This window comes from Apteryx mantelli, chromosome 5, assembly GCF_036417845.1.
Source record: "Apteryx mantelli isolate bAptMan1 chromosome 5, bAptMan1.hap1, whole genome shotgun sequence".
Lineage (NCBI taxonomy): Eukaryota > Metazoa > Chordata > Aves > Apterygiformes > Apterygidae > Apteryx > Apteryx mantelli.
Window position 1 is genome coordinate 58624600 of NC_089982.1, and position 15278 is coordinate 58639877.

General features: G+C 42.3%; 1 protein-coding gene and 1 long non-coding RNA gene across 2 annotated transcripts in view; one reads left to right on the plus strand and one right to left on the minus strand.

Annotated features, from left to right (window-relative positions):
* The window catches only part of ATP10D (ATPase phospholipid transporting 10D (putative)), a 56289-nt gene extending 44970 nt beyond the window's left edge, over positions 1–11319 (minus strand). The window contains exons 1-2 of the mRNA XM_067298091.1: positions 11279–11319; positions 126–434 (exon numbers count right to left, since the gene is read on the minus strand). Coding sequence (XP_067154192.1) covers positions 126–394 — 269 coding nt within the window. The 5' untranslated portion in view covers positions 395–434; positions 11279–11319. The remainder of the gene's footprint in view (positions 1–125; positions 435–11278) is intronic.
* A 354-nt stretch (positions 11320–11673) lies between these two features.
* Positions 11674–14466, plus strand: LOC106490179 (uncharacterized). Its single transcript, XR_001293560.2, has 3 exons — positions 11674–12187; positions 12878–12996; positions 13497–14466. It is a non-coding gene; the product is annotated as an uncharacterized lncRNA (long non-coding RNA).
* Positions 14467–15278: the final 812 nt, after the last annotated feature.

Genomic DNA, 15278 nt, shown 5'->3' on the forward strand with positions numbered 1-15278 from the left:
TGATAGGCAGGTCAGGAAAGAAGAATAATTAAAAAAAAAAAAACTCATCTATATATTAACACACATTTAAATAAAAGGATTCCAATTCAGAAGAATTCCACATTCAAAATACAACAGCTCATTACCTGTGAAATTGTTCAAATAAATTCCGTGGTATAAAATTCAATACAGTATACTTAGTAGTCCGTATTCTGTTGTTCATGTACAGCTTTGATACCTTTTCATACTCTTCCTTAAAATGTCCCAAACAAGGTATCACTATCCTATGTTTGCCAATGGTTTTTGATGATTGATAGCACTTGTTACTTGAATTGCTGCTGTTGCTACCTTCTCTGCCTTCTGCAGATATCAGTCGCTGCCAACGGTATCGGGCCCAGCGGATAGGATCTGCCATTGTGCCCGAAAGGTTTTGTAACTCAAGGAGTGTCCTCTATCTAGAAACATGTTAAAATAAGGCAAGTTATGCAATATTCTGTAAAAGCTTTTTAACTAAAAAGTCAAAGTTACAGTTTTGAAGAAGCCTAGGAAAAAAGTCATTTATGTATTTTGATTTAAAAAAGGACAGTTAATAGCTTATGTGACATTAGGCACTTCTGCTTCAGTGGTCTAGTGGTCTTTACATAAGTTGAATTTATCTGAATTGATTACTATGTTTAAAATGCACAGTATTTTTGTCAGTGTTTTATAAAAGAAAACAAATCTGACTCCAATATTCTCTGCTATTGATTACAGACTTGGGTTAATTTTTTCCAATAGAGAGCTTTCATTTTGCTATTTTACAATACCAGAGGCACATAACAATATAGTTTAAATTTGTACTGATTTCTGAAGTTGTATGTACTAAAGCATGCATTGTAGCAGCACTTGAAGGTTGAGAAATCCAAATAAAAATGTTATGCAGGGTTATATAATGACTGCTAAAGTAAATGATACTGGGCAATCTTACTTAGAAAATTAGGTCTGGATAAAGATGTCTTATCTACTGCAAGAGAATACACTTTTATACACACTTTTGTACTAACCATGAGGTGAGGCATTCTTCAATCTTTTTAAAATACCTATTTAGGCAATAAACTACTCAATTCTTTTTACAGTTCTCAACAGTCAGTATGCTATATCACAGTAATGCCTTACACAGATTTAAGACTCTTGTAGGTTCTCTAAAATCTACAGCAAAACTGCCAATCCAATCCAACAGTTAAGAATTGCTCTGGGACTGCAGTATTGCTTCTTGTACCTGTCATAAGATTTGTTCATACAAATGAATTTTGAAAAAACCCTATACTAAAAGAATACCTGCCACAATTAGTCTCTCTAGTTTTATGTTTCTATTAAGCTCTCAATTCTGGCAGATGTTTCTGTGTGTATGGGTGTGCAGCGAATTTCCATCTATCCTTAGGTGTCTCAGAGACACGACCCTTGTATCTTAAGAATGATACATTACAGACAATGACAGTTTTGTACTTTATTTGTATTATTTCTCTTCTGCTAAAGCCTGAACTGTCTTACAGCAATCTAACTTTCCCAAAGCAACAATAAAGACAAGTTGCATTCCCCAAAACACTGAAACATCACACAAGATTCAGACACCATCTATCCTAACTCACCTGAGTTTTGGTTTCTTTCCGACCACATTAGCTCTATTTCTACATCAACCATACAATAACACCTCACGAAAACAGCCTGCCCTCCGTTTTCTTGTGCTGTAGTATGGTGAAACAAGCTTCTAACTCTGCAGAGAGCATCATTCTGCAAGGAGTCCTTATCTCAGTCCTTGCTGATGATGGATGGCCTTTACTAAACCTGTGAGTCAGCAGCACAGCAAGAGGCATCTGAGTACAGCATCACGATGAAGGCAAGGCATTGCTGGGGAACAGCACTAAGTAGCTATCATGGTCAAAAAAACCTCTTCCTACTGAATCAGAAAAGTCATGAGAATTCTTGTCAGCTGAGGGAGGAGAGAGAAATTCCACAGCAATGTTTCTCCTCTATTCACCTTAGATAAGTTCTAGGAATCTATCCAGGAATTTTCATTTTCCTAAAGGAAGTTAAAGTTCATAGGTACAGGCGATACTCAATTTATCAGAACGCTCACTATAGTCAAGAAAGTACTTTTAGGCACATGAGCCATTCTTTAATAGAAGCTCAAAACTATATGAAAATTTTTATAATTAATAGTTGATACACTTTTTGCAAGTACTTCTTCCAAGGAGAGCTCATCTTATATTTATTTAAAACCATAGGTTGTCTGAGCTCAAAATCATTTCATCAGTGCAGCTGCTTCTGGCTGGGAATTACTTTCCTTCCATCTGGTATCTTACTAACTGCATATACTATAGCAAAAGATCAGCACAGTAAAATTTGCACATTTGGTAGACTCTATATATAGTAAGCAAGCTCAATGCCAAGTTACACTACTATTCTATGTCCCATTTTCAGATTTGCATATTCTGCCAAATATTTGGTCTTACACTCCCCTCTCTCCATTCTAACAAAGTCAACCTAAAGTTATGAGACAGTCTTTTAATAGCCTTTGAATATAGCAGATTTACAAGAATTCATTCAGGAGTATTCATTCAATCACTCTTCCAACATCTCCTTAATTCGCAAACAGCTAATGAGAGATCTGAATGGACAATTAATACTAAGATGCTTGATAGTTATGAAAATGTTTTGCAAATATGATTTTTAAAGTACCTTTTTCTTAACTGACTTGCTTCATGATCAATTGTTTTTCAAAATGTTTTATTTTTAATACAAGGGGAAAAAAAGCCATTTGCTTTCCCATTCATAATCTTTTCATTCACTTCATTCTCTTTTCTAGTTAAATCTTTCAGATGTAGAAGGAAGGGAAAATTTGGAGAGGTTAGTAACACAACAAACATTTAAGAAATCAAATGACTTTACAACAAATACTGAGAAAAAAAATAGTCCTATTCCCTTCCTGTGAAAGGGACAAAATTCTCCCAAATCTGTAATTACTCCTAGGTTAAAATGTAAAGAGAATATCTGTATGTAAAGTCTTTGATTATAATAAATCATTATGTGTAACCAATAATTATTTCAAGTCCAGTAATAACTTCCAAGTTATATACTTCCAAGATTAGATTTGGAGCTGTGGTTTTGTTAGAGACAATTGTGTTTGCTTTCATAAGCCCATCAAACATAAGCATCTGATACAGGTGATTTATGAGACCAGAGAAAGGAGCAAAAGTAAAGAAATTCACTCTCAAAGTAAACTGCCAGGGCTAATGAGAATTCAAAGGGTTTATATGGCAGATCCTATTTACTCAATGAAAAATATACAGGCAAAATGCTCTATGCAACTAAAGCACCTTTAAAAGTTTAAGAATAATGCTACCAGTAACATGGAAATAAAGATGGGAAGAGAGTTGAGAATGGAGAAAAATGAAAGAGAGGACCTGACAAATTTCAAAACCTCATAAACTCAGGTAGTCAACTCTTTCTGGCTTTCATAATTTACTAGCTTTTGTAGCATGTCATACTTACACACATACATGGTGATCTTTGTTTAAGAGAAAAAAAAAAAAGGATATTTTAAAGTGATAGCATGTTAAGACAGAATTTCTTACCACTGGATCAGGAGCCAAAGGTTTAAGCCGCACATGCAATGTTGCTGAAGAGCAGACACCCCTCACTACACACGCATCCTGACTCCTGACACAGCTCCAAAACTGCTGCCCCACCCTTCCTCATCCTCCTTCGGAGAGGCAGAGCTTAAAGAGGATTCCTTCTGAACAAGGAACCTCAGACTCAGTGGCACGCAGTACATATTTTGGCCAATATCTCCAGCATTTTATTGTAACAACTTTTAAGGAAACTCCTACGGTGATTATTACCAGGCCCCACTGGAAACACTATGAGAGGAAATAAGTAACCCTCTATGGTCAAAAAGGAGAACAGGATAATAAATCTAGCGGAAAAAAAAAAAGAATCTGGATCTGGTACTCTTTCACAATACACTCTCACTCACCCGGGATTTGACCGAACTGCTTCTACAAAATGATTTTTTTTTAATTATTTGCATCTCCATTTTAAAGTACGACTTACAAGGTTTCAAACTTCAGAAATCTCTTTTGCATTTCTTCCCTCTTTTGATTGTTTTTCTTCTTCTTCTTCCTCATTGAAGTGGGAACACAAAGTAAAGAGTGCCTTCTCCTTGGTTAGTTAGAAGGAGGTGAAAAGGAGATTCCTCAACTTCATGTTAGATATTAAGAAGGATGAAGTTGCTGAAGATCAAACAAAAGCAAAGTTTTAAACAGTTTTTCTAAGAAATCCCTTCTCTTAAAACATTATTTGTACCTCTTAACTTGTGATGTCATTTTTCATTGTACATTGTTGAGCTCTCCAGCCTAACTGGAATTCGAAGCAGTAATGTAAAAAGGCAGATGTTTCTTTAAGCACTGGCAAAACATCCACAAAAAGACAGTGAATTACTTTTAAAGATATGTGAGAGAGAGAGCTTAACTCTGAAGCAGCATTAAAAAAATGGAGTAAGTGTAGGTTTAAAAAAAATCCATAGAAAAATTTTCATGTTCTTGAAAACAAGAAGCCTAAATGATCAGATTCTAAGTTGGAGGAAATGCCACAGAAGCTAGGTTCTGCTCTCATTTTCACACTCTGTAGTCAGAGAGCACTACCCAACATTGCTAAATAACTATACTTATTTAGAATTATTCCTTGTATGTCTTACATGCCAAAAAGGCAAGCTTTGTAGCAAGTGCACTAATGTCACATGATTGTGATGAAGTATGGAAGGGAACTGTTTGACATTGGACATATTTGCTTTCTCTCTACCTCAGTTCCCTCATGTACTTATTACTTCTTCATATAAAGCACTCTGAGATATCCTAATGGAAAACTGGAAAGACTAGATATGGTTAGCATGCAATAGCTGTTTGTAAAATCCTTGTAAAAGCAAGGCACATCAGTGTCATTTTTACCACTGAACAGATCAACACTATACAGTATCCATGTCTGACCATCCTATATCACTATAAAAAGAATTCTTTAACAGCTCTCCCCTGGTGGGACCGCTGTGAAATCCTGTTTTTTTTTTTGTTTTTTTTTTAAATGTTGCATATCCTGAAAGCGGCTCACTAAAAACACTCTCTTGTATGTACATCTCATGGCAAAAATTTGCTTCTCTTTTCCCACCAGTTGCCTTCCTCTGCCTCATGTAAACTTTTTCAACTTCCAGTTCTGTGAAGTTTCAGCTTCACATCTGCTTGCAGGCCATCGCTCCCAGCTTTCCTGCAGGGAGACTGAGCTGAGACCAAGAATTCCCGAGTTCCAATTATATTATTGCGCAGCCTCTGGCAAATCACTGACCTCACCTGTACCAGATTCTTTCCTAGAGACTGCCTAGATAATTTAGTCAATATCTGTAGTGCTTTGGAACTGTACCTTACTATTACGTTGCTGTTGTTTGCTTGCATGTCATATGAAGTGCCCTACCATTTACCTTGGCTTCTCTTGACCACTTCCTCGCTTCTCCTGACAACATCATTCTTCTGCTGTGATCTCCAAAAAATTAGCCCTCATTCTTCTTTCAGAAAATTCTTTGGTATACACACTCAGTAAATGACATTCCAACAAGAATGTTCCCCAGACCTTTTGCCCATGCATGTATATGGTGCTTGTTTCTATCCTGTGCCTACTCAGGCACAGGCTTTGGGCATCATGTACAGGATGACATTTGGGTCCTCTGGGTCTGTTTCCAGTTATCAATTCTTGGCAAACAGAAATGCAATCAATAAAATTGCATTATCTTACCTGAAAAATGTCTACAGAACCTTAAAGAGAAGAGACTCAGACAATGTACCTCCCCAGCAGCACTTTTCTTAACTCTCTACCTGGGAATACTTCAGGATGTTCTGTCGGTCTGAGGTTCTGGGGTGACCAAAGAGGACAAAAAATGCTAACCCAGAAGGAGCTGACACACCACAGAAAGCTACGGACAAGTGGATCAGCATTTATTCACACAAAGTCCCACTTAAACCTCTTATTTAGCCAGTGTTACCACACAGGCTCACTAGCACTTGTGTCACTACCTTACAACTTCAGTATACTGTCAAAACTATACAGGCTAAATGTTAAAAATGCCTTCTAATCAACTTTGAAAATTCAGAAGCTGTTAGATAAGTTTAAAGGACCCATGGCCTAAAGATTAATTTACACTCTGAAAAGCAAACAGTTCTCTTCTCCTAAGGTTTGCTACTTTATCTGTAGCACACAATTTCACAGGGTTGTAACAAGTCTTTGCAGGCTAACCTGAAATCTGCACAGAGCCACCTTAACATGCCAAACAGATCTGGGTAAGAGGCTTGTGCTGCCAATTTATGGGGCAAACAGCCAACAACCTGCAGGGATCAAAATTTCAGTTCTAAGAGGAATATGTGGTTGCTTCCAAGTCAGACATTTACATGTCCATAGAGGGGATGCTAAGTACTCTTAGCAGATGTGAGCATGAAAAGTGCAAGGCTATGGCTATGGCAATATCTTGCCACACAATCCTACCTACAAAGTCAGATTTAGCATGGGGGACACTGAAAGCCTGCAAGCCTTGAAATGTCTTACCTTGGCAAGTGACTTTTCTTGGTTGTGAGGAAGTTAACTAGTCATCAGAAGCTCCTCACAACCAAAAAACAATCAGCAGGGAAAAAACCCAGGAAGTGCCAGGGCCCTGACACAAGGTCAGTGATAAGGTAATTTAATGGTAAACAGTACATGCAGTAGCGCCAGCTAGTGTGCTGCAGTGTGGGAGCAGCACATAAAAGTATAAACAATCCCCTCCATATGGGTGAAGCTATTTAGAATGCTAATCATATTCAGTACCTACAGAAACAGCTGAATCATATACTACCCAATTTTAGGTTTAAAAGTCAGAGCTGAATCATGTATTTCAGTTACAGGCAAACAGTTTCAAAATAAAATTGAATGACTACTGGAAAGCTACGGTTTGTGTGAAAACCTTTTTTACCCTCTTGTCCATCCTGCTTCATCAGAAGTTCTCTCCTATAAACCCCGTTCTCATCACATGTGCCAGGTCAGCCTCTCAAAAATGGAAAACAAAATCTTTCAGAAAAAGGTTTTGGAAAGAAAATTACACTCTTTTACAACTGCCTTTTCTCACAAACGTATCTTAAGCTGATTGTCATGAAGCATTTAATCACTGCAGATATTTCCATACATGTAAAAAACGCACTGTTCATTTCATAGTAAGACTAAGGTGCGGGCTATGTTAGAAAAGTTATGCTGGTGTTCATATGACACAAAGGGATGTGACTTTTGCATTCCGTGTAGGCACTGTGCAGTGAATACAATTATACCAGTTGCTTACTTTGCTTCCCATGCTACACTAAGCAATTTTGGAGGAAATGGATCCATATTGGCAGTACTGCTGTTTTGTAAGTATGCTGATTTCTTTAAGAGGCCAAAACTCTGTCGTGCAGACAAGACCAAAGTTACTCATCCAAATATATGCAGGAATGTCTGTTATAGCAAGAAACTGTACCTGAGTTCACAAAATCCTAAATTAGGTCTCTGACCAGTAACTTGCCCTATTCTTCTCATTTTCTAAGACACCTACATTAACCGCTCTTCAGGAGCTCTAATCATTTCTCAAGGCATCCAGGGAGGCTTTCAGCTCCAAAACTTGAGGGGTTTTAAAAGAGTTTGGGGAAGAGGGCTCATACATATGGTTACAAAGAGCGCAACTCCAAATCTGAAAAATCCTCTGCAGCTCACTTTCAATGAATACTAGATTTGACAGTATTTATTAAGACCTTCTCATTTTAAATAGATTTTTCAGTCAACAGTGGAAGTCAGAGATGTCAATGATACAGTTGTGGGCTTAATGTGAGCTAGTTAAATCTAGATATTAACAGTAGTGAAGACACAAGAGTACAGATTTCCATGAAGGACTCCAAGCACTTAAGCAGATTTACTGGCTCATATCAGGGCCTGTAGCAGTGCAGCTTCCCTGCTTTCTGGCCAACCACATTAAACCTACCTCAAGCATACTGCAATCACACGTAGCAAAAGCATATCTTAAACATGAGTGGCTTACATACAGCCTTCCTATTTTTAAAAAGCTGAAATAACATCTCCAAGAGCTGTGATGTGCCCACGTATTTCAAAGGAATGGTAATGCTACAGCTGACAGAACCTAAACTGTCAGTGCTAACTATTTCACTGCTCTTCAGTTTCAGGGCATGTCTGCTGTGTTGATTTAGTGTATTTGTGTTATACGTTCAGCAACAACTGCTGTGCATAAGGGCAGTTCCTACTTTCTACCAGTAAAGCATCTTCATTGTATACTGTCCAGCTGCAAATGACAGTGCTGTTCAAAAAAAAACTTGCTGTGCATCAGGTTTGGCTATTTGCAGTTTGCTGCTTCCTTAGCATTTTAAGATTGAGGTTTGCAATGGTAAGACCCTTCAGAAAGGCAGTTCTGAGGGTCCGAATCAAACTAAGGAGCTCTCTGGTTCTTCAGTTTGTCTCATGAAACCCTTTGTGTTAGTTCCATTTATTTTGATATCACTGCTTCCATACTTGCCTTCCTTATCTCTCCTCTCACTATCTTTTTACTTTTCCTCCTCCAGTACTGTTTGTTATATATAGGTCTAAAATTAGCCTCAGATCATGCAGACTTTACTCAATATTACATGACACTGATTTCAACTGTTAGATGTCCAAGACAGGAGTTGTATATTGTCTCTATACTTGGAACACACAAATATACTTTTATTTCATTAATGTGACAGCAGAAGTTAAGCCAGTTTTACATACATATTAAGCAGCATATCAATATATATTGATGGTTCCTGGGTTTATATGGGCTAGATGGGGCTTTTTACAGTCAAAACAGAAACCACAACTAGGAGCAATAGAGGTGGTCATCAGCCAGAACACTGTTCAACAGAATTCAAGGCAGTAGTGAACATAATTTTCCACCACTGACTCTTCTATTACATCAGGAATACAATCAGACATTTGTCATTGAACAATAAAACTTGTCTACTGCTTGAGAATATTTTTGTCAGGAATAACCTGTGAATCCACTTTAACTATTACAAAGCTACTGCAACACTAAAACATGCCCCTTGAGAGGATAATTTCCTACAGCAACTCACAGCTCAACTACAGATGTGTAGCTTTAAACGTCTTGTTATTAAAAATGAAGCCAAAAGATAGAGGAACCTAAAACAGAATGCAGGGGGTTAAGAATGCTCAAATTGCGATGCTAACAACTTCAACAACATTTAAGACACTAAGGTGTAAGACACTGAAGGTGCAGCTCCATGAGCAACTGAACCAATCTAATAGCTGATGCTAAAAGGAGTAGGTCCTGCTCTCAATTTTGTTCCCTCCTTTGCAATGGTTCTGGTACTTCCCGAACTTGCGCTAAAGCTGATCCAATTCCCTGATCCAGAAGACCTTTTGCTAACCCAACAACAACAATATTATTAGGTGTATACCTGATCCGGTTTACAGTTGTAAAAGTACTCCAGTTGGGAGAGGGAGATGGGACAGGAATGTCAGATTAGAGTGTGCTTTTTGAGTACGGCACTCAGTCCTGATTTTGGCCTAACTTTCATTAGGAAAATAAATCAGCTGTGGATATAGCCTCTGAAATCCAGACCATCCGCAGTAGTAGCAGTTAACAAAAGAATGTGATCCTTGTCTGTGTCCCCTAGCTTTTGCTCCTGTAAATAGTATCTATCCACAGGCTGATTGTAAAGATTCAGCCTAAAACAATGGCTTGGCACCAGTTTTGGGGGGCACGCAAAGTTTTTAAGAGATTTAAATTCCAGTCTCTCTTTCATAGACTTCCACCCTGATGTTGGGGAATTCACTTTGTGCCTCTCTGCTGCAATCCATCATCTATGAAAATAGGGATAACAACACTGTTACCTCATAGTGATGATGTGAAGACAAATATCTTATTAAATAAGAGGTTTCTCAATACTGTGGTCATTGTTGAGATGCAAGTACCTTTTAAGTATTATTTTACTATGAAAACAGTAGTAACATTAATATGAAAAGAGCAGCTGCTCTTCTGACAGAACAGTCATTTCCCTTTAGGAACTCTGATTTTCCTTTCACACCCTTGTAAACACCTTTTCATTTCTAAGCCTAGTAACTGTTATTGTGGCCAAATCCTGTAGCACTGTGTGCACATATGCACCCTCCTGTACTTTCCTGAAGCTTCAGGGATTTCAGTGTGACTTTATACAGACCTAGGTCTACTTCCTCACCAAAAACCCATGCTTCCTGTAAACTACATAAAAGCTTACACCCTTTCCCTCAGTCACTGTCATGAGCTATTAAAATGTCCCACACAAAGGCTTTTGTTTCTGGAGTCAAGGTTTTAATTACCTTTTTTCTGGTGTGCTTCCAGTGAAGCTCAGCAGATGAGACTAACACAAACAGGGATGACCCCAGGCCCAGGGCACGTTTAAAAACGAAGCGGCGCAAACCACCATCTCCCATTGTCCACCACGGTTCACATAACACTCAGAATTTGAGGACGGGGAGCTGCGAGGGGAGCCCGAGGGACGGCGGATCGGCGCTGGGGCCCTCGCCCGGACCTGACCTCGCGCTTCCAAAACGTCCGCCGCGGCCAGGCGGCTGAAAGGGCCGCGAAACCCCTGCGCTTTGCAAACCGTACCCAAAGCCAGTCCTGACAGGAAAACTGGGAGGTCACACACGATGCACTGTGGGATTTTGTGGGGGTTTCGCTGTTGCTCTGAATAAGCAGCCTGCTCCGCGGCCCGTCCAGGCTGAAGGGCAACACCTTCCTGCTAAAGCTCCCCGGGGAGGCTCGGGGGTGCCTCGCCAGGGGCCTCCAAGGACGGTGCCTCCCTCCGGAGCTCGCCTCGCCCGCTCGCCGTTGTGCCCCGGCCGCGCTGGCGGCGCAGCAGCGCCCTGGCCCCGGCCGCCCCCCGACCGCGCCCTGCCGCCGCGGGGCGCTGCCGACCCCGCTCGGGAGGCGGCACCGGCCCCGCCGCTCTGCTCGTGGCTCACTTTACCCCCGCAGCCGCGAGCGACGCCGGCGAGACGCGGCGGCTCTCTCACAGGCTCCGGCGAGCGGGCGCGCATCCCCGCTACGAGCACAACCGCCCAGCGCCCCCGCTGCCGCCCGCCCGCGCCCCCGGCGCCGGCACCGCGGCTCCCCGCACGCCGCCAGAGGACACCCGCCCCCGGCCCGGCCCGGCCCGCCCTGCGCAGCGAGGCGGAAGCGCGGGCTTACCCGTCGCACCGCGCACATCCCGGCCTCACGGCCGCGGCCCCGCTCGCTCCGCCGCCGCGACCGCGCCGCCTCCCCGCCCCGCCCCGCCGGTGCTGCCCGGCCCCCGCGGCCTCCCGCGGCGGGCGAGCCCCCCTGCGCCGCGCCCCCGCCGGCGCCCCGGCCCGGCCCCGCGCCGTGCCCCGCGCTTCCCTCCCCTCCGCCCCCTCCTCTTGCCCGCCCGGCCCGCTCCGCGGCGGGACCTGGAGGGCGCAGGCCGAGCCGGCCGGGCGCGGAGCGTCGCGGGCCGCCCTGGGCCGCGGCCCTGCCAGTGCCCGGCCCGGGGGCAACGCCACGCTCAGCGGCCCGGGCACGGCCGCGGCCACGGGGGCTGCCGCCCTGCCCTCGCTGGGCTTGGGCCGGCCGGCGCCGCTGAGGAGGTTTAGCTAACTGCCGTGCAGGCAAGGCCTCCGACGGCTGCTTTGCAAGCGCCCCTGCTCTGAGCGAGGCCAGGTGTTGCCAGGCGAGCCCTTTCCCCCAGCCACAGCTAAGGGCTGCGTACAGTGACAGAGCAGAGCCCCTGTGTTGCAAGTTCTCCGGCATCAGCATTTCTGCATCCGTCTTTCTCCTACCCCCCTCAGCACAGCCCGTGCTCAGAAGCAGAGTTTTCAAAGTGAAAAATAAAGAGAGCCGCTTCTGCAACCTCTTACAGCTGCATCGTTGTCGACCCAGAGGCCAGTCATCATTTAAAGGCTTTTCTTCTTGACCCCTTGGCAGACGGGAGCCATGGCAGGAAAGCTGCTCTGAGAGAGCCTGAAGCCTTTGAGGGCTTGCTGGGAAATGATGCTCTTGATCTTTTGCCAGGACTGTCTGGCACTAAAGGCAGCTCGGCCTGTCTAAACATCAAGGTTTCCAACCACTAGGCTAATCAAGGTAAGCAAACATGGTCTCATATTTTCTAAGAAGTAAGCCTCTGGCTATCGAGAAACTGCCCTGATTGTCTTAAACAAATCACTGGCTTATCACTGGCATCAGGAATCTCAGTGAGTCAATTCTCATCAATAACTTTTGAAACCCAGCCCTACCTTTTTGCTCCTATTGCCTGTGGGACTACTCTTGAATGCTGCCCCATTACAAGGCCTTTTACACCAAAGTGACAAGATTCTTGCTTTAAGACCATCTTCTGCTGAAAAAGGAAGAAGAAACAAAGTTAGTTGCAAACCCTTTTGTCCATATTGAAATGGACAGGGGTTTCCATTGCTTCTCCGATATCAACATTGAATTCCTAACAGAGATGGAGGAGGGCTTTGCTGAGCAGTGGTTGCTGGTTGTGTTCTCCCTGCCACGTGTATGGGGTGGTTTTCCTGTATTCTTCAGTGTTTGAGCACATTCTGCCTCCCTGACCACATGCTGACAACACTTTGGTTATGTTTCAATGAATGGCACCTGGCAGTCTGCTCTTTGAACTGCCCATATGGCTAGCAGGAATTTCAAACCATGCTGGCATGTAAAAGGGCATAAAAATAAATCTAGATGAAGGAAGTTCATAACTGTGGCCTTGAAATTATGCAGGTTTATTTTTCTGGTCAGGAAAGATAAGGTGCTCTTTTGTTTCCTCGGCAGGATCTTCCTTTGCTGGCTCAGGTGCCTGCTCAGGTGCTGGCCACCTTTGCTGGCTCAGGTGCTGTAGGAAAGAGGACACATCTCTGGGGAAGACAGAGTGAGCTGTCACAAGACACAAGGTAGTGTTATTGGTTACCATGTTAATTTATTGGAACTTTCAGGTTATCACAGGTGTTTGAGAAAGAAGGGAACATCACAAAACTTTTAACAAAGTAGCCACCCCTCCTGTAATCACAGGAGTTGTAAATAACTCATATGCAGAGTCCCACATTTCCCCACTCATATTTTTTCATGCACGTCACCCCATGTTGTAAGCTTATGAGTGCAAAAGGAATCCTTGTATTTCCCTGTTTGCCTAGCAATAATTATTGCCTCAACTAGGCCTGCACTGCTGTGCGGTGCAAAAATACCTGACCATACCATGAGTGAGCTAGCTTGGCTCCCAGAAGGAGCACAGCTGCCTTAGTGCAGCACTCTGCATAGTTTGATTAGATTTGCCAAAGCAGGGTATATGAACTGTTCTGAGAGGTAGGTCTGGTTGGCTGCTGAGAGGCTTTACTGGTGTTCCACGTACCTGACCTAGCCATTACATGTACATGCTTTCACTTTTATTCTGCAGATGTTGCACAGTGGTACAAATGGTATTGGTCCCAAAGCATGTAAAGCCACCATCCGGCATCCCTAAACCATAACTGAACTGTCTTCTCCCAAGTATCATATGGAAGAATATCTGCAAAGAAGACAGATGGGGACACCAGAGCTCGCTGTCTTCAGAAATCTCACTGATAACTCTTCTATGTGGATGGAATAACATTTATTGTCATCCACATAGATGAATCTCTTATTTCCAGTGCAGTCTGCAGGTGTCTTTTGCACTGATTCCTGAACTGCTACATGAAGAAGGCAAACTATGGGCACATAACAGCCATTCATATCTCCAGCACAGTTGGAGAGTTCATTGGTCTTCTGTGTTTTTCAGATGCTCTATATGTTCATGGTTGCAATAACTGCAGGCACAAGCACGAAGACCTCACCCAGCTGTGCTCATGTTGGCACTGGCTGGGACACAAAAGAGAGGAACAGACATCATGGGAACTGTGTCAACTAAATGTGTTGACAGATTGAAAACACTTCCCCATGAAGACCTGAAAGGAAGAAGGGAGTTTGTCACAGTATGCCGTCAAACAGTTCCTAGACCAGCTCAAGTTAATGAAATGCTAAGAACCTGGGTATGATTCTCCAGACGTTCTAGTGCCAAATCCATGTAAATAGTAGTGCCAGTGGGGATTTGGCTTTATAGACATAGATGATTGTCATTACTGCAGTGCAGATGCTCATGGACTGGCTTAGCAAGTACAAGGTGCATAAATATCAGGACAGTGGATGTATCTGAGAGATCTGGTCTGTATTTAGAGTATAAATAGTGACATACAATGATATACACTCTGCTTTAAATATCTTTGAAGTCGCAGTGGCATGCTCATCAGAAATGGCAGGCGGAAAGGGACTTTATTATCATCCAGTGATTTGATCAACTTTTTTCTCCTTAGCTCTACAGTAAAACCAAATAATTAAGCCTTAGTGGAGACTACACTGTAAAACTTACGTTTTAAATTGTATTGAATTATTTCTTCTATAAATGTTTTACAAGATCATTGGCTAAGTACTGAATGTATTTAGAGTCCTAATTAATGTTCTATGTGAAACTCTGTGTTTTGCCAGTGCAAGTTAAAGCTGCCCATTGTGCATACGCACTGAGGTAGTGTCTTACTACTAGATCCTGAGATGCGTTTCCCCCCAGGACCTCAGTCTGACTCAGTTCACAGGATGATGGATGCACAGTAAATGAGGCAGCTGTTCCATATTGGTATTTATCTGTCCTAGTCTGTGTGTGGCTATAACCTTTATTTACTGTACTCCATTTAAATCTGTAGGGGTTTATTGATTTCCTCATGGGGAAATTGCATTCATCACTAGAGTGGTGAGCATTTTACAAATATTCCTGAATTTTCCTCACAGCTCTCTGGGGGACCAGAAGGTATTATTACTTCCATTTAGAAATAAAAAATTGAAGCAAGGAAGAATAAACACCATAATGTGAAATAGTGTTTGCTAGTGATTCAGAAACTACATGCACAGTTTGAAAGATCCGACATTTGTTTTCATGAGTATCATTTTTACAGTGCTAGATATATTCTGTGCATAGTATGTACAATTTGCAAATGTTGAGTGAGGTAGGGCAGATACGTAAATATTATTGTGGGAACTTTCCTGAAATGCATCGCATGGATTATTGAGTCTAGACCCTTGTTATTGCCCTCATGCCATGTAATCTTATTCATAAAATGATTGAGCTTTATCTTGAAAGTAATTAGGTGTTTTACTCGTATTATGCTATTAG